General features: G+C 46.8%; 1 protein-coding gene across 1 annotated transcript in view; it reads left to right on the top strand.

Moving 5' to 3' along the window:
• GLYR1 (glyoxylate reductase 1 homolog) overlaps positions 1–8846 on the top strand; it is a 713235-nt gene extending 704389 nt beyond the window's left edge. Inside the window, exons 15-16 of the mRNA XM_069646033.1 lie at positions 544–668; positions 7647–8846. Coding sequence (XP_069502134.1) covers positions 544–668; positions 7647–7721 — 200 coding nt within the window. The 3' untranslated portion in view covers positions 7722–8846. The remainder of the gene's footprint in view (positions 1–543; positions 669–7646) is intronic.
• Positions 8847–21421: the final 12575 nt, after the last annotated feature.

Genomic DNA, 21421 nt, shown 5'->3' with positions numbered 1-21421 from the left:
CCAGGCTTAACCAATCAGTTGTGAATGACGTAAAGCAAGGACTAAGTACTGTAATCTCCATAAAGTGGATTTTTTTCTGCTTGGATTTGCTTTAATTTCAGGGTACACACCCTCCAGTACGAGAGGCCTGGATGGAAGAATCCTTCAACCCCACACATTCATGAGATCACGTGGAATCTCAAAACCTACCTCTCCAACTAAGACTGCCCTCTCTCCCCCTGTGCCCACTCCCTGTTCTCCTCCTATTCCTCAGCTATCTTGTCTGATTGTAACCAGCGCCTAAATGCCTTTGGGCTTGGTGTGCTTATATAAATGTTGAAATAAATAAATGGGTTAAATTTGATGGTTTTGATTTCAGAAGTATGTGCGCTGTGTGCAGTTCTCTTTTGAGAATTAATTAAATGGTTCTTGAACATCCTAAAGGGTCTCTTGAAGTTGAAATGGAAGTTTGAGCCATTAGGTGGTTTGAATACTGGAAAGCATGCTTGATTTTGAATCTCATCTTCTATTTTAACGTAAGTGGCTTGTTTTCTTTCTTTACAGATATTCTGCAAGGGAACTTTAAACCAGATTTATATCTGAAATATATACAGAAGGACCTGAGGCTAGCAATCGCACTTGGCGATTCTGTGAACCACCCTACTCCGATGGCAGCTGCAGCTAATGAGGTAGCAAACCTTCCACATCTCCACTACAATAGGACCTGTGTGTCCCAGAGACTTTTTGCATCTGAGCTTTTTGGGGTGGGACAGGGAGAAACCACCTGCAAGGGGGCTTGGGGAGAGTTGAAGACCTGCAAGAGGAAACACAGAGAGGAGGGGACCCACAAGAGGAAACTGAGTCAGGAGAGAACATGCAAAAGGAAACGACGAGAGGAGGTGGCCTGTGATGGGGAACGAGGAGAGGAAGGAATGTGTAAGAAGACACGGAAAGCACAGAGTTACAGTAGCTTGGCACAGAATGGGAAGGGAGAAATCCAGCACAGAGCAAGTGTAAATAGGGCTTGTGGTAAGGATCAGGAGATGCACGTTGTGGGATTGGAGGAACATGGGTCTTGCAGGAATTCCTTGACACAGGAATGGCAAGAGATGCATACAAAGGAACAGACATGGGAGAACATGTTTGAGAGGGGTATGATGCAGGCGTCTCAAGAAAGGGCACCAGCAAAGGATATGCAGATACACGTACAAGAGGAAAATACATGTGAAAGAGAGCAAAGGAAGGACAGGGATGCATTTGAGATTGTACTGAGACCAGGGCTGTCATTTGATGGGGTGCAGAAACAGACCTGTGATTTGAAGCAGAGGTCGGTTGTGACCAGTAATGGGCAGCTGCAGTTTGAGGTCGATGATGGGGTGGAGAAGACTGATGATAAACAGCCACCAGTGGAGTCTTGTGATGGGGCACATAGGCTGGAGGAGACTTGTGATGCACAACAGCAAAGGGCTGAAGGCTTTGATAATAAACATAGGCTGGAACAGTTATATGATGGGGAGGAGCAGCACAAGGTGCGTTGTGATCTGAATCTGGGGTTAGATGATGTTTGTAATAGGAAGCAAAGTCAGGAAGTGCCCGATCTCAAGGAGCAGAGGGTGGAGGCAATAGACATTGGAGATGGACAGATGGAGGTTATATTTGATGGTGAGCAGGGTGACTCAAAGATTTGTTATGGGGACCAAGAACAAGGGACATGTAATAGGGAGCAGAAAGAAGAGACATGTGAGAATGACCAAAAACATGAAACTCCTGAAAGGGAAGAGATATTAGGCCCCTGTGATGATGAGCTGGTCCAGGTGACCTATAATAGTGCGGTAAAACAGGTGACCCCTCCGGGAGAGACCATCCTTAGAACCTGTGACCAGGGACAAAGTCAGGAAGCATGTGGGAGGGAGCAGAGACCTGAAACCGCTAGTTTGAGGCAGAAGCTGGAAACCCATGAAAGTAAGCAGGGAACCTATGAAAGGGAGTTGTTTCAGGGGACCCTCAAGATGGGGTGCATGCAGAAGAAACCTGAGCATTGGCATGAAGCCTGTGAACCAGACCAGATAAAAGAAGGTCCTGAGCAAGATTCTTTGAGGAAGACTCAAGCGCTGAGTCAGGAGACCCACGAGTACTTTCTGAGCCAGGATAACGCAAATCTGAAGCAAGCCAGTTGTGAGAGGGAGCAGAGAATGGAAACCCACAAGAAAGATCTGAGGCAGGAGATTGATGTACAACAGTCAAGTCAAGGTACCTATGAATCCGAGCCAAGACCAGGAACCCATGAGAAAGAGCTCTGCCGATACACCAGGGAGCTTGAGCTGATGTGGGAAACCCAGGAACCGAGGAAACAAATCCTTAGGCGTGAGCTGAGGCGACAGCTGGAATCAATGCATCCAATGCATGAGCAGGAGCCAACACGGGACACGTATGAGCGGGAGAGTCATGAAAGAGTGTTGAGGCAGGAAAGCAGCGTGGTAGAGTCGAGGGGGGAGAGCAGTGTGGGGGGGCCTCAGGGGGAGAGCAACATGGGGCTTATAGGTGAGAGCAGCATGGGGGTGTCTATAGAAGAGAGCAGCCTGGGGGAATCTAGAGGGGAGAGCAGCATGGAGAACTTGAGGCAGGAGAGCAGTGACGGGAAGTCAAGGTGGGAGAGGGATGGAAGGCCTGAACAGGGACAGACTACTTGTGAACCGGCATCCCGGCATGAACCACTGGAGCACAGTGAGTGTGACTTAAGCCTGAAAACACTAGAATTGGAGGCAAGGCATAGAACACATGACCGGAAGGTTAGTCAGAAGATTTGTGAATGGGAGTCAAAGCAGGAAGCCTACGAAATGCATGAAAAGTTGGAAGGCACCAGCGTGAAAAAGCAAAGTCAAGAATCCTTTGAGTGGAGGGATAGGCAGGAGGAGATATGTGTGGGCAAGATAAAGGAGGATATCTATGAGGGGACCCACCCAACAGAATTGACTTCTGAGGTGAAGTGGCAAAAGCAAGACACCTTGACGTTGAAGCAGCAAAAAGAAATTACCTCTGGTGGAAAGGAACAAAACGAAGTTGCATCTGAGACGAAGCAGCTAAAAGAACATACCTTTGAGGAAAATAATCAGGGGGGATCTGAGATGCTGCAGAAAAAAGTAGCTCAATTTGAAAGGACTCTGGTTGAGGAGCAAGACTGTGACAGAGTCCATCGAAAAGAGACAAATGAGAAGCAGCCGAGAACAGCCAACACCTGTGATGAGGGTCATATAAAGGCAGCTTCAAAGAAAGACGAAAGAATTGCGACCTTTGAGAGAAACGTTGGTAAGGAGAAGCAAGGAGGGGAGTCACACTGTGGAATGGAACAGGGAAAGGTGGAAACATGTGATTTGAGACTGCGAAAGGGCACAAAGTTGGAACGAAAGGAAGTGATGACCTTTCAGATGCAATTGGTAAAAGAGAATTCTTCAAAGTTAGAATGTATAAGGCAACCAGGCTTTGAGAGGGAAGCCAAAAAGGCAATGGCAGAAGAAAAGGCATGCAAAATGAACATTGAGATCCCTGGGAAAGAAGAAACCTGTAAGAGACAACCGGAAGAGAAAACTTGTGAGAGTCTACAGAATGAAGTGGAAACCTGCTCTGTGGGGCATAGGATAAACAGAAATTCCTGCAAAGGGATGCATGAAGATGGAAATACCTATTCATTGACAGACCCAGGTGCTGCTTGTATGCAAAAACGTGTGCAAGATGAAAGTACCTCTTTATGTGAAAAAGATCAAATATATGTAAGGGAACAGGAAGAGATTAAGGGAATTTATGGGAGGAAACCGTGTGATGAAGAGAACTATGAGATGGTACATATAGAGAGAAAGGAGCCCTGTGCAATGGCAAGAGTGGAAAATAAAACCTATCCAGTTATAAAAGTAGAGGGGGACAACTGTCAGATGACAGAAGTAGAAAATGAGATGTGTTGGATGGCACAAGTAGCAGAGGAGACTTTGCAAACTGGACAAGTGAAGAAGGCCTGCACTACGACAGAAACTGCTGATTCAAACTGGGAGTATGCTCAAATAGAAGGGGATAGCAATACAGGGCAATTAGATGAGATCACTTGTCAGGTGGCACAATTTCAGACAACCGTTCGGATGGCACAGACAGATTTGGAGATTGGGAGGGTCTCGCAAGTAGAGGTGCAGATGGGTGAGTTTCCCCAGGTTGAGTCACAGGAATTTGGGGCACCCAAGGTGGAGAAACTGGCAAATGTGGGGCGCCAGCTGGAGGCCCGGGTAGCTGTGGTACCCCAGCTGGAGGCCCCTGCAGCTGGGGTGCCCCAGGCAGAGGCCCGGGCAGATGGGGGAGCCCAGACAGTTGGGACACCCCAGGTGGGGGCAAAGGCACTTGGGACCACCCAGGCAGTTGCTCAACTTTCTCGGGTTCCCCAGATGATGGTACATCCTTCTCAGTTACCCCTTGTAGTAGCACAAGCTGTTAATTTGACCACAGTGGATGCAAAGATTGATATTGTACCCCAGGTTGAAGTAAGGGCTGGTAGAGTCTCACTGGTAGAGTTAGCGACTGGCACGGTTTCACAAGAGACAAAAACATGTATGCCACTGCGCGTAGAAGCCGGGGCTTCTGCTCTTTCACTTGTTGAAAAAATCCAGATGGCACGGATAGCTGAGGAGTATTGGCAAATGGCACGAGTAGCAGAGGATAGCTGTTTGCAACAAATAAATCAGTCGGCCTACCATAGGGGACAATTGGAGGCAGAGGCTGGTAGGATGGTGCAAATAGAGGTCCACGCTGGCAAGGAAGGCAATGGTAGGTTGTTGCAGGTAGAGACCGAGGCTTGCAGGGTAGAGCAAACCTGTCAGATGGCACGAATAGCTGAGGAATATTTACAGATGGCACGAGTAGCACAGTGCAACAATCAGATGGCACATATTGAGTCAGAAAGTGATGGAATAATGCATGTTGAGTTGGAAACTAATACACTAGAACGTGAGGAGATGCCAACTGTTGAAGTAACACCAATAGAGATTGGATCCTGTTACATGGTGCAGGTGGAAGACACCTGTCAGATGATACAGGTGGAAGAGGATTCCTGTGAGATGGAACAGATGAAGGAAGAGATCATTCAGATGGGACAGATGGAGACCACCTGTCAGATGGAGGAGTCCCTTCCCATGGTGCAAATAGACGACAACAGGAGCCAGCTAGTGCATGTCCAACAGTCATCCATTCGTATAATGGCAGATGAGTCTTGTCAGATGATACATATAGAGGATGCACCCTGTGAGACAGTTTGTGTGGCAGAGGAAACCTGTAGGATCATCGAAATCGATGACGAGATGTCGGAGTTGTTACGCAAGGACGAGTCATGTCAAATATTACAAATAAGGGATGGGCCCTCAGAGTTGGTTGAAGTAGTGGGTGACAACTGTCGGATAATACAAATTGAAGACAAGGTTTCTGAGATAGTACATGTAGAGGAGACCTGTCAGGTAGTACACATGGGGGATAATGGAAGTGAGATGTTACAAGTTGAGGAGGGAACCTGTCAGATGGTCCAGATCAAGACCACACAACCACATGAAATAGTTAGAGTTCAGAAAGAGGAAACGGATGAATTGGTACAAGTAGAGGATGGCAATAATTCTTTCCACATAGCTCGGAAAACTGTGCCCTTTCAGGTGGCACAGGTGGAAAACCTACCCTGCCAAATGGCTAGGGTAGATTATGTGCACAACCAGTTTGCCAGGCTAGAGGATCCTTCCTGCCAGATAGCTCAGATTGATGTCATCTGCACCCAGGCATCCCAGGTAGAAGCCGTCCCCTGTCAGATTTCCCAAGTAGAGGACATGCCCTACCAAGTGGTTCCTGTGGCAGATCAATCTCGTCAAACGCATTTGCACGATGTGCATTGTCAGATAGCACAGACTGAACAGGTGCCATGTCAGATGGCTCAGGTAGTGGAAACATCTTGCCACATGGCTCGACTGGAGGGTTTTCCCTATGAAGTTTCTCAGGTCGAGGACATGCAGTGTCATGTAGCTCATGTTGATGATTTGCATTGTCAGCTGTTTCCTGTAAAGAATCTTGCCAGCCATATCACACGGGTAGAAGATGTATCATGCCAGTTGGCTCAGTTAGAGGAGGTTCCGTTTCATATGGCACGGGTAGAGACTGTACCCTTTCACATGAGTGTAGTAGAGGAGGTCTCGTGTGAAATGGCCCATGTCGACAAGATACCATGTCAGATGGCAGAGGTCTCCTGTCAAATTTCTCAAGTTGGGGACGTACCCTGTCTGGTGGCCCGGGTAAAAAAGGGGTCCTGTCCGGTGGCCCGGGTAGGGGAGGGTCCCTGTCCCGTGGCCCAGGTAGGGGAGGGACCATGTCTGGTGGTAGGGGGGGGGCCCTGTCTGATGGCAGCGGAGGGTCTCTGTCTGGTGGCAGGGGAGGGGCCCTGTCCGGTGGCCCGGGCAGGGGAGGTGCCCTGTCCGGTGGCTCGGGCAGGGGAGGGGCCCTGTGCGGTGGCCCGGGCAGAGGATGGGCCCTGTCCGGTGGCCCGGGCAGGGGAGGGGCCCAGTCTGGTGGCCCGGGCAGGGGAGGGGCCCACTCCGGTGGCCCGGGCAGGGGAGGGGCCCACTCCGGTGGTCTGGGTAGGGGAGGGGCCCAGTCTGGTGGCCCGGGCAGGGGAGGGGCCCAGTCTGGTGGCCCGGGCAGGGGAGGGGCCCAGTCTGGTGGCCCGGGCAGGGGAGGGGCCCACTCTGGTGGCCCGGGCAGGGGAGGGGCCCACTCTGGTGGCCCGGGCAGGGGAGGGGCCCACTCTGGTGGCCCGGGCAGGGGAGGGGCCCACTCCGGTGGCCCGGGCAGGGGATGGGCCCACTACGGTGGTCTGGGTAGGGGAGGGGCCCAGTCTGGTGGCCCGGGCAGGGGAGGGGCCCAGTCTGGTGGCCCGGGCAGGGGAGGGACCCAGTTCGGTGGCCCAGGCAGGGGAGGTGTCGTGTCAGATGGCCCAGGTAGAGGAGCAGTGCTGTCAGATGGTACAAGTAGTGATGAGAGAAACATATGAGATTGTTCAAGTAGAGGATGAGGATAGCTCTGAGATGATACCAGTAGAGGATGAAACATGCGAGATTGGACAGCTAGATGAGAGGTGTGATATGGACCAGGGTGATGAAGCCTTACCCTTATATGGGGCGCGATGAGGTTCATCAAGCCACTGAATGGAAGGATGTCGAAAAATGGCCCATGGAGGAGTCAGTTAGTCTTGGAATGATGGTATTTTCTGAGAGGTTGGGCATTCCTAGGTCTCTTGGGAAACTATATAGTTGGAAAGGATGCTGAAGTGTTTGCCTTATGAGAGATTTTCAAGTTCTGTGGAGTGGGTTGGAGCAATCTCTTTGGAAGGTACAGGGATGCCAGTGGGCTTCTCAAAGCAGTCTTCTTCGTCCCCATCACAGAAATGGCATCCTCCAGAGGCAGCTGCAACGTCTCAATCAGCCCCTCCTCTCTTCCTAATAAATAATACTACATAACACTTGAATGCGAGTGTAGGGTTTTTGCAGGAAGAAGGGCACAGAGCTGATCCTCTCGGTGGGGGGGGGGAGATGCAGGGCGGGGGAGGGATGTGGAAAGAGGACTGGACATGACCCTGATTATTGTCTGTCATTTTCTTCTAGGTGTACAAACGAGCGAAAGCATTGGACCAATCAGACAACGACATGTCTGCAGTTTATAGGGCCTACATTCATTAGGCTTCCCCTCATGATTCTTCTTTTATAATTGTTCCATTCTGGGTTTTTAATGCTGGCCGGTCGATCCCTCACTCCCTATCCTGTCGAGACCAGCAACAAAAGGTGGAAGGGCCCAATGATGGTTTTCCTGCTGAAGCCCAGATACAGAAGAAGCAAGGGTGAAAAGGGTATGGGGAAGACAGTTGGATTAGCGAGAGATTCCTCGTATGATAGCAGCTTGGTTCTGCTACCGTGGGTCCCCTCCTCCTCTGTCGCCTGCAGGTTTTAGGGCTGTTCTTCTGGCAAAAGGTGTAAGTAGAGATCCTTTGTGCTTTCCTATCTGAGGTGGTAGAGTACTTTGCCTGGTGAGTGTCGGTAAGTGCTCAGTGCCTAGTCATTTTGGTAAGCATTTTCCTGGCTTATGGTTTGACAGCAGTCTCATATTTGTTTTGGTATAGCAGTTGTCTCCTGCCTTGCTCTCTGTATATTTATAGACTCCCTCTCTTCACCCCCTTCTGCAATGGGTGAGCAACCTGCTTCCGAGGACGGCAAAGAAACCTCCTGTGGATCATTGTTCCAGGCCCCATCTGGCTGAGAAAGTGTTTATTCACCACCGTTGTGACTGGCTGTGTATTGGCATGGCTGCAGCAGTCTAGTTTCAGAATCAACCTTTCCTCTTCTACCTCTTTCCCCAGTTGGCAACCTTGGGTTTCGGGGTCAGAAAGTAATTAGGCACCCCCAGTCCTGCAACTCCTCTTCTCCCCTGCCCCTTCTCCCCTTCCCCCGCCCCCCTCAATACAAAATGCACACTGACTTTTGCAGAAGATGTTAGGGGGGGGGTCATATATTGATCCCAAATAAGAAATCACCCCTTTTCTGCAAAGTAGAATGCTCTAGCTAGATTAGACAAAGCCAAACATGAAAATGAACATTCCAAAGACTCATCTACATGATTCGCCTCGCCGGGACTGTAGTCTAACCAGCTTGACGTACCACAATCAATGGCAGATGGGGGAAAGACGACAAAAGTGGAGAAACGTGAGCCAAGTGGAAGAAAGAGGGTGAGGACTAATCACCCATTGACATTTTTCTTTTTTTGTGGTGAGGTATAATAAATGAATCTCATTACATTGAACAAGATCTAAAGCAATGTGCATGTCCATTTGCATTCAGGGGTTGGCCTCTAGGCAATTATGGGTTTATTGTAGGAGGATGTGAAGGAGCGGTTACCCCATTTCAAAATGCACTGGAACGAATGTTAATCAAGTATTCATACCCCTTGCACAGTATATCAATTGTTGCAGCATTGCCTATTTAAAAACCCAGAAATCTGATTTTATTGTTGCTTTTAACTATTATATAACGTTTTAATTCAGACTATGGTATCAAAATTCATTCCCATTACAGAGATTTGCTGTTTTCTGTATCTCGTTTCTCTCCTACTATTGAAGCAGTGATAGAACATTTTAATATACGATGACTGCTCTCTGGTCACTGCCTCATAGGAACTGGAACGTCCCATTCTGTCTGAAAGTAGGGTTGTTTCTTACCGATGGTTCCCTTGGCTCGATCAAGGAGTAAATTGGCTCCTAATGTATGTTCAATCATTTTTTTTAATAGAGGGAGTCCTTCTTTTTCTCAAACATCTGCCATGCATTCATGTTCGGCTTGAGGCTATTTGCGACAATTGGTATAAAGAAAAATCCTGCTCCTTCAGGCAAATTCATGATTTCCTCATTTCCCATGCTATTACGGCCTTCATTCGTGTACAATATTGCACCATAAGCATAATTTGGAAGGTTTGTTGAAAAAAAGGAGAGTTAGCATTGAAGGAGTGAACTGCAATTCTGATGTGATGGGATGTTAAGCAGACATTGTTATTTATTTTTGTAATGCTATTTTTTAGCCCATGTTGTATGAAACTGTTTTAGTCTCTGAACTTGATTCTTAGAAGCGCTTTGAGGCACTGGACATTTCAGGGGTGGGTATGTTCTCTTCCGCTTTAAGCTGAATGCAAGCATCCTGGACCCTTCGATATGGGAGATGGGTGAGGTAATTAATCTGTAGTAGGATAGTGGTACGATGGGCGCATTGCAGTGAGGAACGTTCACTGTGAGTGTCACAGCCAGAACCAACACAAGTCATATTTTTAAACCTTGTATGATATTATCCTACCAAAAACAGATATCGGTATAACATAAAACTATTGATGCCAGCAATGGGGACTCTTTTGTGAGATCATGGTGAGATGGACCTGCTGTGGGCAGTCGGTTTTTATTTTGTTAATAATGAACCAATGGCATGGAGAAAAGAAACTGAAAACCCCACAGGTCGGTAGAAAAGAGGTGCCCCGTGAAATATAAAGCCCATAAGGACTTTTTTACAATGATTCCTTTATCTTGTTTTCTGATCATGAAAACCAGTTAAGCTTCTAAGAAATGTGAATGGGAACTCCGGAAGAGCGTTCTAGCAGGCCATGAGAGCTGTGTTTAGTTGGTTTGTGATTCAATTAGAAGGAAAAAGAAGGAACTGGTTTGTCTTTGCAAGAATTGGTTTGTCTGGGCTATTGCTGATTCTGTTAATTTTGTATGTTTTATGTTTTGGCAAACTATCATTATTTTTTTTTAAGTGTATCACAACTTTTTTAAGACCAGTGACACATATGGGCTCTTGTCAATAAAGCTTGTTTTCCATTTCTCTCTTGCTGAAAAGATCTGATTAAGGTTGTGAATTTTATTTTTTGTGGGGGGGTGGGTGAGGGAAGTTTGTTTATAATTAACGTTTGTCATTCAGAATAGAAAGTGTGATGTTTAATGGGGAAACATTTTGTGCAATTAACACATTCTGAAAATAAAAAACCTTTCTTGGTAAAAAAAAAATACATTTTGTTCTGTTGGTGGGTGTTGGAATGAATGAAGTGGGTTGTATGGGTTAATAGTTATTGTTTACATTTTATTTGTGTAAATGCTTTACATCATGGAAGAACACATTGTACAATGTATACAGCCCACGTCTATGGTTTTATCACTTGAATCTGATATTTGCCCCAGTGCCTTAGCAATAGGAACCATTTAAGCCACAGAAGAAAAGTCGAGTAGTTTAAAGGCTGTCTTCTGTCTGAACCTGTCCGTGGATCCCTCCAGAGTATTGCCTTCAACTCTGATTTTGCCTGAAATGGACATGTGCTCAGATTTCTCACTCGCATTCCCTCACATTCTGTTAAATTGCTTTTTTTAGCACATCGCTAGAAATCTCTATAATCATTGTGTGACATCGCTGTTACTATTTTATATTCTGTCTTTTTCCTCCGCCATCCCAACTTCATGTGCTTGCTGGGGTCAGAAAAAGATTCTAGAAAAGTCACTTTAGGTTTTTTTTATTTTTATTTGTTTTTAGGAGCTGGTATGTGATCCTCTTCACTGGCTGGACACCTGCATCCCCAATACTTACCATTTTAGTTCTTGTTTTTCTTTTTTGAGTTTGCATGAAATGATGTTTATCAGGCCCTGCTCTTTGCTGGTCATCCTTGTAGGAGCAAAAGCATGTGATATTGCACAGTAGAAGGCTAAACGATTATTCATGCAAAGTAACTTTTTAAAGAAAATATTTAAAAGCTGTACCTTTCTCTTGCACTGTTCACTTTCCTTCTTTGAGCGGTCATTCTTTTTAATTGTTCTTTATACTGATTTTGTGTGATAGTTAGAAAAATATATTTGTGCCTCCCACTGACATGCTCTGTGCACCACTACTAGCTTTGGGTAGAGCACTGGTTGCTGCATTAGGTTTCTTAAATTAACCATCCTGTGTCTGGTAAGTCCATTGGGTGAGTGCCTGCCTGTTCTATTTGAGAATACCAGCAGGACTCCAGAAGCACCAAACCTCGTTCCTGTTCATAGAACGGTTAAAAATTGATTTACTTGCAGAGCTCAGAGTTCTATGTATGTACAAAAAACACTTGTGTACAGGCGCGTTATAAATGACAGATCATACAAGGAATTCATTATGGAACTGTTTCACAATTACAGTTGCTTGTCCCTACCAGAGTGAAGGATGCTTTTCCAGTTTGAAGACCCTAAACAGCCTGTTAGCTCCAGTTTATCAGAGCAGTCCCAGACTAGGGAAGGCTTTTCCTCCCGAGGAGAGAGCCAGCAACATCGCCCAGATGGTGCAGTTGTTTCAGAACCACGCCACTTTTCCAGCGGCTTCCTTCCTCCGCCTCTTGGCTCTCATGGTCTCCTTTTTATAGTGCCAGAGGACAGGCTGCATATGATATCCCTCCAGTGGCTCCTGAGGGACCAGTGGTCCCAGTATCTGGGAACTCTCACGGATCACCTTTCAGTGTCTAGCCAAGTAGTCTGCGAACTCAGCTGTTGGCACACACACACAGAGAAATCTATTGGCAGGGGAACCCTTCTGGCCTCCTTGGCCCCAGGCCCGAGTGGTCCCAGATATGTCCCTGAAGGGTTGGGGCGCCCACTGCAAGGAATTGCAGGTGAGCAGCCTGTGGTATCCCATCATAAACCAAGTGACATATTAACAGGATGGAGTTGCGGGCCATCTGGTTAGCCCCAAGGGCTTTTACCCCGTCTCTCAGAGGGAAGCATGTCCTCATCCTGACAGACAACACAGCGGCCAAGCATTACCTCAAGAAGCAAGGGTGGCGTGCACTCTCACCCTTTCTGCACAGAGGCAATTCAGCTGTGGTTATGGTTGGGAGAGAACCAAATCTCGGTCCCAGCAGTTCATCTGGCAGGGACAGATCACCTTGACTGCTCTGAGCAGGCAGAGCACAGTCTCGCACACATGGGAAGTGTGCCCAGAAGTCCTAGAGGAGGTCTTTGCTCTCTGGGGTACACCAGCAGTGTATCTGTTTACCACAGAGTCCAGCAGGAAGTGCAAACAGTTTTGCTCACGGGAATACCCAGAAAACGGTGCTGGGTATTCCCGCGAATAACCAGCAATCTGGTGGATTGGACCTTCTGTCTGCACTACGCCTCCCCTCTGATTCCCGTCATTCCTTGGGTTCTCAAGAGGATTTTGTGCATCCATGATCCTGATCTCCCTGGATTGGGCAAGAAGAACATGGTACTCCGATCTCCTGGATCTGACCATCTGTCAGCCTTACCGGTTGCTTCAGCGTCTGGATCTCCTAACCCAGTCAGAGGGTCGGATGCTCCACCCGACCCCAGATTTCCTCAACCTACATGCGTGGCTCTTCAGATGATGATATGACTGGGACCTCTCAGAGGAGGTACTTGAGCTATTGCTGGCTGCACGCAGACCTACTATATCTCTGTACTCCTGCAGGTGGAGAAGATTTGAGGTGTGGTGCAGGGAACGCAAGGCTGATTATCTCTTGTCCCACCACCACAGTGATGGAGTTCCTTCTGTCACTGGCCTCTTCAGGCCTTCAGTTTGCCACAGTGAAAGGGTTTTTGGCAGCCCTTTCTGTGTTCAAGAGATCCCAGGACCGAGGTTCATTTTCACCATTCCAGTCATGTCCCAGTTGCTGAAAGTCCTCAACAAGTTTCCTCCAACCGCCTTTTTTGTCCCAGATTGGGATCTCAATTTGGTTTTGACCTTCTTGATGGCAGCTCCGTTTGAACCTATGCATTCATGTTCTTTGTGGCTGTTGTCCCTTAAAACTGCCTTTTTGTTAGCAATCATGTCTGCCAGGAGGCTTAGCGAACTGCAAAGCTTGTAAGAGAGACTTTCTCACGAAAGAACTTTAAAGTCAGGCCTCGGATTCCTTCCTAAGGTGGTTTCGGAATTTCATCTGTCAGTCTATTGACTTAGCTGTCTTTTACCCTCCTCTGCATCCCTCGATGGAGGAAGAGCAGTTCCACCGCCTTGATCCCAAAAGAGCATTAAAGTTTCTATGTCGCTCGTACGTCTGAGTTTAGGAAATCAGACTTGTTGTTTGCAGCCCATTCCTAGTCTAGACAAGGCCATGCCGTCACTAAGCAAACCCTGCCAAAGTGGATCATCCTGTGCATATCCAAGTGCTACCATTCAGCAGGCAAGGAGCTCCCAGTGGGCATCAGGGCTCACTCGACCAGAGGGGTCTCAGCCTCTACCACTCTCCAGAGAGGGGTCCCTGTTAGGGATATTTGCTGTGCGACCACTTGCCTTTCATACCTTCACCAAGGACTATGCCTTGTACGTTGCATGAGGAGCTGATGCTAGGTTTGGTAAGGTGGTTCTGCAGAATATACTCCTTTAAATCTTTCTGCCCTATTCTGTTATCCTAACTGCTTGGTGAGTCCATCATGAGGAATCTGCAGGAGAAAAGCAATCCATGGAAGGAGAAATTACCTTAACGTAATGTTCTTTCTATGGATTCTTCTCCCGCAGATTCCTCATCGACCTTCCCATCCATCCCTGGTCACAGTTCTGTGAGTTGTTGCTTCTGTCCAAACGAGAAGACGTCGGGTGGTAGCTCTGAGATGACAGTTTGTTTTTAAACAAAAAATACGTTTTTTTCTTCACGCATTGTTGCATAGGCCGACATCCAGTGGAAGCTGTGGAGTATTCGTTTTTTTCGAAACTCAAAAAGGGATGTCAACAGGGCGTGCCAGTAATGCTATCCCTAGTGTGACGTCCATTGTGCTCATGATCCCTCACGCGTCGAGGTCCCTCAGATTGTTTTTTTTTTCCGTCATTCTAGACGGACGCGTATAGCAGAGTTCCTCTTTCGACGTAAAGCCATTTTACTTATTTCAATTACCGATAGTTCATTCTTTCTATCCTTTACCGACCATTGAAATATCACGCCGGTGAAGACAAAGAGACTGCCTGTCAAAAGACTACCACGACGGACCATTCAGCCCTGGAAGCCCGCCCCGGGCCTCGGCCCAGACAAGGAGAGAGTGAGGAGATCATTTTAGGATGTATATGCCACTTTCCTTACATTATTTTCACCCACCTGCCATAGTTTGCAGTTATGGACAAGAACCCATTTAAATTTTGCCCCAAGTGCAATCAAAAATGTCCCTGGGTCGAAAAGCATTTAGTCTGTAACTTGTGTTTCCCAAGAGACCACGTCGAGGGGTCTTGTCGAGCGTGTAGGCTGACTTTAAAGGACCGATCGACAAAACGCTTGGCACACTACGCCAGGCAGCTCGAGGCTATGGAGGTAGAAGGTGCTTTCAGTGATGGCAGCAAGGCCGCTGTTTCGGACGGCGAGGGTGACTGGGTAGCTTCGACTACCCAAGCGCAGGCTCCCGACCCCAGAGGACGCGCCGGCGGCCCTGTTCTGGCGACACATCATGGCAGAAGCGCAACAATTCCATCCACCACTAAACACAGCCCCACGTCGAGACTGAACGCATGGGATGAGCGGTCGACAGCGTACGACACCCAGGGAAAGGTCCATTGAGAAAGACAGCACATGAAACTCCATCAGAGGGCCGATGGTCTGCTGACGAAGCCTCGGCCCTTCCCGCACCCGAAAGTCACTGCTCTGCGTCAGATCGGGTAGTAGGCCCCAAACAGTCAGGTGAACATTGCCCTGTGCGCTGGGGGGTGGGGAGAACACAAAATGAAGTCCTCAAAGACCCCTCATAGGGATAAAAGCCCTCATAAGGAAAAGACTCAAGAATCTAGACCCATCCCTTATAAGGATAAACCTCTAGAGGCTAGGCCTAAGAAATCTGGGGTAATTCGTCCCACAGATGAAGACTTAGGACTTCCTTCCCAACACTTGGTCTTCCCAAGTTCAGCACTGGCCCAGGTAAGCATGTGTGTATCTCGTGCTCCTGCCCCCCTCCCTCCATGCCACCATTTTGGGGCTGCGAGCCCCTCGCTGCATACTAACACCCATGGCAGCTTCCCCTCTGCTTGTCCTTCCCCCTCCCCCCCCAAGGCAAAGGGCGGCTCCAGCTGAGGCGGCTCCAAGATGTGTCTGCAGGTGTCCGCAGGGGAAGCCGAGGAAGCCAGCAGACACCAACAAAGCTGTGAGTGAGGCATGGGTGAGGTGTACAGCAATCACTCTATTCCAGAAAGCCCGTCACTCTACCTTACCTTCCATAGCATAGACTGCCATAGACTTAAACAATACATACTTAGGAAGACTTGTGACCACTGTAAATGGATTGTAAATGTTGCATTGTGATGCATATGCTAGTGCCTCACATGTAGGGAACTGAACTTTAGCTTGCGTCACATCTAGATAGGAATGTTATTCCTAACATACACCACACTTAGAATTCTGAACCCTAGCTCGCGTCGTATCTAGACAGAAATGTGATTGTTAGCATGTGCCTCACTCAGGATCCTTAACATTAGCTTGCGTCGCATCTAGATAGAAATGTGATTGTTAGCATGTGCCTCACTCAGGATTCTTAACATTAGCTTGCGTCGCATCTAGATAGAAATGTGATTGTTAGCATGTGCCTCACTCAGGATCCTTAACATTAGCTTGCGTCGCATCTAGATAGAAATGTGATTGTTAGCATGTGCCTCACTCAGGATTCTTAACATTAGCTTGCGTCGCATCTATATATAAATATAATGGTTAGAATGTGCCATACCCCTATGGAATTCTTAACTTTAGCCTGTATCGCATCTAGATAGAAATGTGAATGTCAGCATGTACCGCACCTAGATGGAATCCCATAATTGCAAGGACAGCAATGCCAACTAACCAACCAACTAACAATTCCATCCCTCTGCATACACCTATCAAATTCTAACCAAACACAACCACAAGCCTAAAACGCAGCAATCTGCACAAACTTCACAACAATGCAACAACAAAACAAACCACACATAGACTTGCACAACAGCACACGACGACTACGGACCGTAAAACACCCCCAAGCCCAGCCAACGGACCCACCGGGCTGAGGCTGCCTACAGCACATCATTGCTCTCTTGCACTTTTCCAGCTTACTCCCACTAACCCACCCCCTCCCCTCCCCTTTTTCAGAGCCGCCAGAGCACCAGGGGACCACTTCAGTGGTGATAGTGCGCGGTACAAATGTCCTTTAACATAACATTAACACAATGGTCATCACAAGACATAGACAGGGTCATGAGGAGAATGTCCTTTTCTAGCCAATTTCTACAAAAAATACCCTGCCTACTTAGAGAGTTTCCACTCCACTCCCCCCACTACAGCTCCCTCTGGGGTGCAGTCTCTGCTCAACCTTCTCAACCCCCTACTAAAAAGGTCTTGTACAGAAATTCCAGTATGTAGCACAGTAATAGAGCTCTATGACCCGTACTCTGAACACAAAGACCTCTGAATTGTAGAGGCAGCTGGACCTCAGTATGATGAGTATGCAGCATGATGAAGACCAAGAGGCTGACCCAGTGGCCAATATGTATCCTGTCAACTCACCTATTGATCAGGCTCCCCCTGTCAGGGCAGCAGAGCACTTTCAAATTGAGACACAGGAGGATAAGGATTTCATAGACCAAATCCTTGAGGACAAGAAGATGGTGGTGCAGTTTATTCCTCTACTGAAGTCAGTACAGCGCAAGATACAACAGTCATCAGAGACCCCTAACCTCACACAGGCTGTGAACCCCTGTATAGTTAGTCGTAACTACAACTAGGAAAAGAGCGGGCACCCCACTTGCTTCCTCTGAAGCCCCACCCGACAAGGAAAGCAAGAAGCTTTATACAATGGGACGAAAGGTTGCCTCCTCTGCAGTTTACCACACCAGAATTGCAAATAATGCAACCCTTTTGGCCAGTTACAACTGCCAAAAATGGGAGGGAGTGTCAGCCTTACGGTTGTTTGCCCCGGAACCATTGAAATCCCAGTTAGCACAGGTGGCCGCAGAAGGGAGAGCAGTGTCAAGCTGTCTACTTGAGACCAACTTTGACTCTGCAGACAATGCCGGACGGTTTATTGCACAGGGTACTGTTATTAAACGTCACGCGTGGCTGAGGCAATCGGGTATTAGACAAGAAACGCAGGCCACCTTAATTAACATGCCAATAGACCCCAACGTGCTCTTTGACAAGGCCGTCGAGGATGCCCTTAAGACAGCTAAAGAGGAGTATGACCCACTTAAATCTTTGGGTCAACTCACCAACAAGCCACCCGACCAGAGGGGTACTGGTAGTTTTCGCCGTTTTTTTTACGCCCAAAGTTCACAACGGTGGTCCAATTACAGTCGGAGCCAAGGGACTCCCTGGGGAAAAAATAAAGGTCAGCCCTCCCAAGGTTATCCTATAGGAGCGCTTGGGGCCAGAGCTCATGGCAGGGGCAACTCCTCTCGTGGGGGTACCCCTCCACAAAAACAGTGACTATCCGATTCAGGTGCCCTATCATGCCTTTCCAGTAGGAGGGCGCATTTCCACCTTCACCCACGCATGGGAGGGAATCACCTCAGACAGATGGGTGCTGTCCACAGTAGCAGGCAGATACTGTATAGAGCTCCTACAACTGTTCCGAAATCACCCTCCACAGTAGAAGATCCATTCAAGGGAACACCAGCGTATCTTCCTCAAGGAAGTCGCCACACTTCTGCTAAAGGACGCCATCTAACTCGTCCTGGCCAACCAGCTAAACAAGGGTTTTTATTCAACCTACTTCCTTGTGCCAAAGAAAGATCTGTCCATGCGCCCAGTATTAGATTTGCGCCCTGCAAACATATATGTAACGCCACAAAAGTTCTGCATGACTATGCTACAAGAGGTAATCCCTCTAGTAAAAAAGTGGGATTACATGGCAACACTGGATATGAAAGATTTGTGGGGGTAGGGCCCTATTCAGGAGTGCGCACACCTGGAAGTCTTAGTGGATGATAAGATCAGATATTGGTAAAACTGCTGTCGTGTGGATGGTAAGGTGATCTCCCACTGTCACCTGGACTAAAACAAATTGTAAGGGGTAACCATCTGCACAGGCTGCGCTTGTTACCTGTTGTATGCTCACTAGGTGTGATAAGTTTGAACAGGGTGGATGAGGAGTGTTCACAAAAAGACACAACTGATTTATGGTGCAATTGATTAGTAAATCAAAGAGCCCAGCTTTAATTCCTCAAGTCAATAATAGGACATATTGATTTAAAGTGCCCCACAAACAAATGAAACATTCTTGGTACACATGGGTACACATTTCATGTGAGAAGCTTGATACTAAAAACAGATAAATACCGGGCAGTGTCCTGCCGGGCAGTGTCCAAAACAAAGTCCATGCATATAGTGCCAAAAATACAGAAAATGCCAAACAAATGCCAAAAAATGCAGAAAATGCCACAGATGTCAAGACATACAGAAAATGCCGTCAGGAAATGCAAAAAAATGCCAACACGTGTTTCAACCTATGAGGTCGTCATCAGGGCATATAAATACATATAGTACATTGGGCTATAGTGCTGATGCTGAAACCTGAACTGTGTTCATTCTAGAAACCCGCCAGTGGGGGGGGGGGGGGGGGGGGTGGGGGGGACGAGGTGTCAAAGCAAGGAGCAATTGGAAATGGGAGAGAAAAAACGAAAAGAGAAAAACATACTGTTTAAATTGCTGCGTGCATAACATGACTCTAAAGGTAAGTATGTAGGCTATAAAAAATAAAGCATACCTTATTGTAATTGTTCTCTGTCAAACTATAGAAAAAATGGAGCAACGGACGGTTCCAAAAGCATGTTACTGGTCAATTCAGTGTGCTGTGAAATATGAAGCAAATGGAGCGTATTTAGTCTATTGAGAAAAGCTTGCTTAGGTAGATAATATAATCACCGATTGTTAGTATCATGTGCAATAAATGAAAGGCAAAAAATTATTACCTTTACTTCTAGACAGGTCGTGATATATTGCTCGGCAGAGATGCCGTTGGTGTGGCAATAATGCAGTAAACAGGTTCGTGTTGGGTGTGCTGATTCCGGATATCTGGCCGTAATCTGTAACATGAATATAACACCGTGTTTATGTGGGATGGATTTAAATGTGAGCAGTGTAAGTTGCTAAACGCGATAATGAATGCTTACCGGCTTGTAAATTAGACGTGCTCAGTGGCAGGCAGTTTCTCAAACGCTGAATGCAATCGCAGTTACGAGGGGTTACTAAAGTAACCTCTGCAGGGTCAGTCAGGTGACGCAGTCACCTGACCTGGTTGCTAAGACTCACGAACCAAGCCGGAAGGCAGAAAAAAGCTGGTCATTCCGTGAAGTGCTAATTCAAAGTTGTGAATGGAGCATCTGGTGGGACAATAGAGCTAACGTGTGCCTGCTAGTGAAAACCCGTGGTTGTTTAATATACAAGTATTAAACAAAATATGACATGTTAGAGAACTGATACATATTCCAAATCGGCTTCACATTGGTTTTTAACAAAAAGGTGCGTGTTGCACAGACTGTTGCACCTGATAAACATTTAGTACTAAAAAATATGTATATTGAAAGCCAATGTTGGCTTGAACGCAAAGAGAGTTGGTGCCACATTTATGACATAAAGGAAAATTATTGCCAACAGGCACCGAGCGCTGGGGTTTTATTTGAAGGTGTTGGATATTCAGTTACCAGCTGAAAAGAGAATATATTTTTGGGAACTGGAAGTATTGGTATAAAGAGTGAAGATTAGCTGTTGCGGGTAACAACACAACAGATAAATCTATTATAGTATGTAACTTGGGCTGGGGAGCCAGTAAATAAGTTATGTGTAAGGGTGCCATCACACTTGTGTCTTGTAGTATTAATTGGGTTAGGCAAGGTACTTTTAGTACTGTTGATATAAGAAATATGTATAAAAAATGTGTATAAGGACATGTCATGGGTGACAAAGTCAAAAATATATGATCAAGTGTGTTCTTGTTAGGCAGTGCGTTTGGATTCTCAAGAATTACCAAGTCGGAGAACAGAAGTGGTAAACCTCTAAATCTGAAAGTTTTCAACATTTATAGAAATCTGCATGCATTGCAGGTCATACCAGTAATCTGAAGGAAGCCACAAAGTTAGATTACTGTACCACCAGACCGACTCCTGATTTATAAAAACACATTAAGTTCGGAATCTTGGTTCAGACCAAGCGTTAAACAGCGTAATTTGCAGATCATTCTTGCTTCCTGCTGCCGTAGGGTCAGTTCTCTGTTGCCACCTCTCTGATGTTGTTTGATGTGTTGTAATCCAATAAATTTGATGTCTTTAGTATTGTCCAGTTGATGATGTTTCTGCCAGTGGGAGGCCAGGGCAAGTCTCGTGTCCTGACTACTAAGATGATTGAGGTGTTCCCGAATCCTGAAGCGTACTTCTCTAATCGTACTCCCAATATACACTTTCTTACAAACACATATAATAGCATAAACAACATATTTCGTTCTGCAATTGATAAAGTCAAATATTTTGGTTTGGAGGCCATTGTGACAACTAAAAGTTTGGGTTGGTGCTAGGGCATGATAACAAAAATTGCAAGAGCCGCATTTATAGAAGCCTATTGGTTTGGACTTGGTAGAGAGCCAGCTATCCTGTCCAATAGGATCAGGTTTGAGGAAAGAGGGACTCAAAATATTCCGCAAAGTGGTAGCTTTGGTGAAAATGATATTCGGTCGACCCGTGATATATGGTGTCAAATCTGAGTCTAAATGCAAGATGTGCCAGTGCTTTTGTAGTATATACTGAATGAATTTGTAATCACTGGAAAATTTGGTGATGAAGTTGACATGTGTCGGATATTGTTCTTGAGTTAATTTTGGCTTCTCGGTCAATAACTGCGATCTGGGTACTTGCTTAGCTGCATTGGTTGTATTCCTGATTAGTGATATTGGATA

The sequence above is a fragment of the Ambystoma mexicanum genome, chromosome 2p (genome assembly GCF_040938575.1).
Source record: "Ambystoma mexicanum isolate Mex_15411 chromosome 2p, UKY_AmexF1_1, whole genome shotgun sequence".
Classification (NCBI taxonomy): domain Eukaryota; kingdom Metazoa; phylum Chordata; class Amphibia; order Caudata; family Ambystomatidae; genus Ambystoma; species Ambystoma mexicanum.
This window is presented reverse-complemented; position numbering and strand designations above follow the sequence as displayed.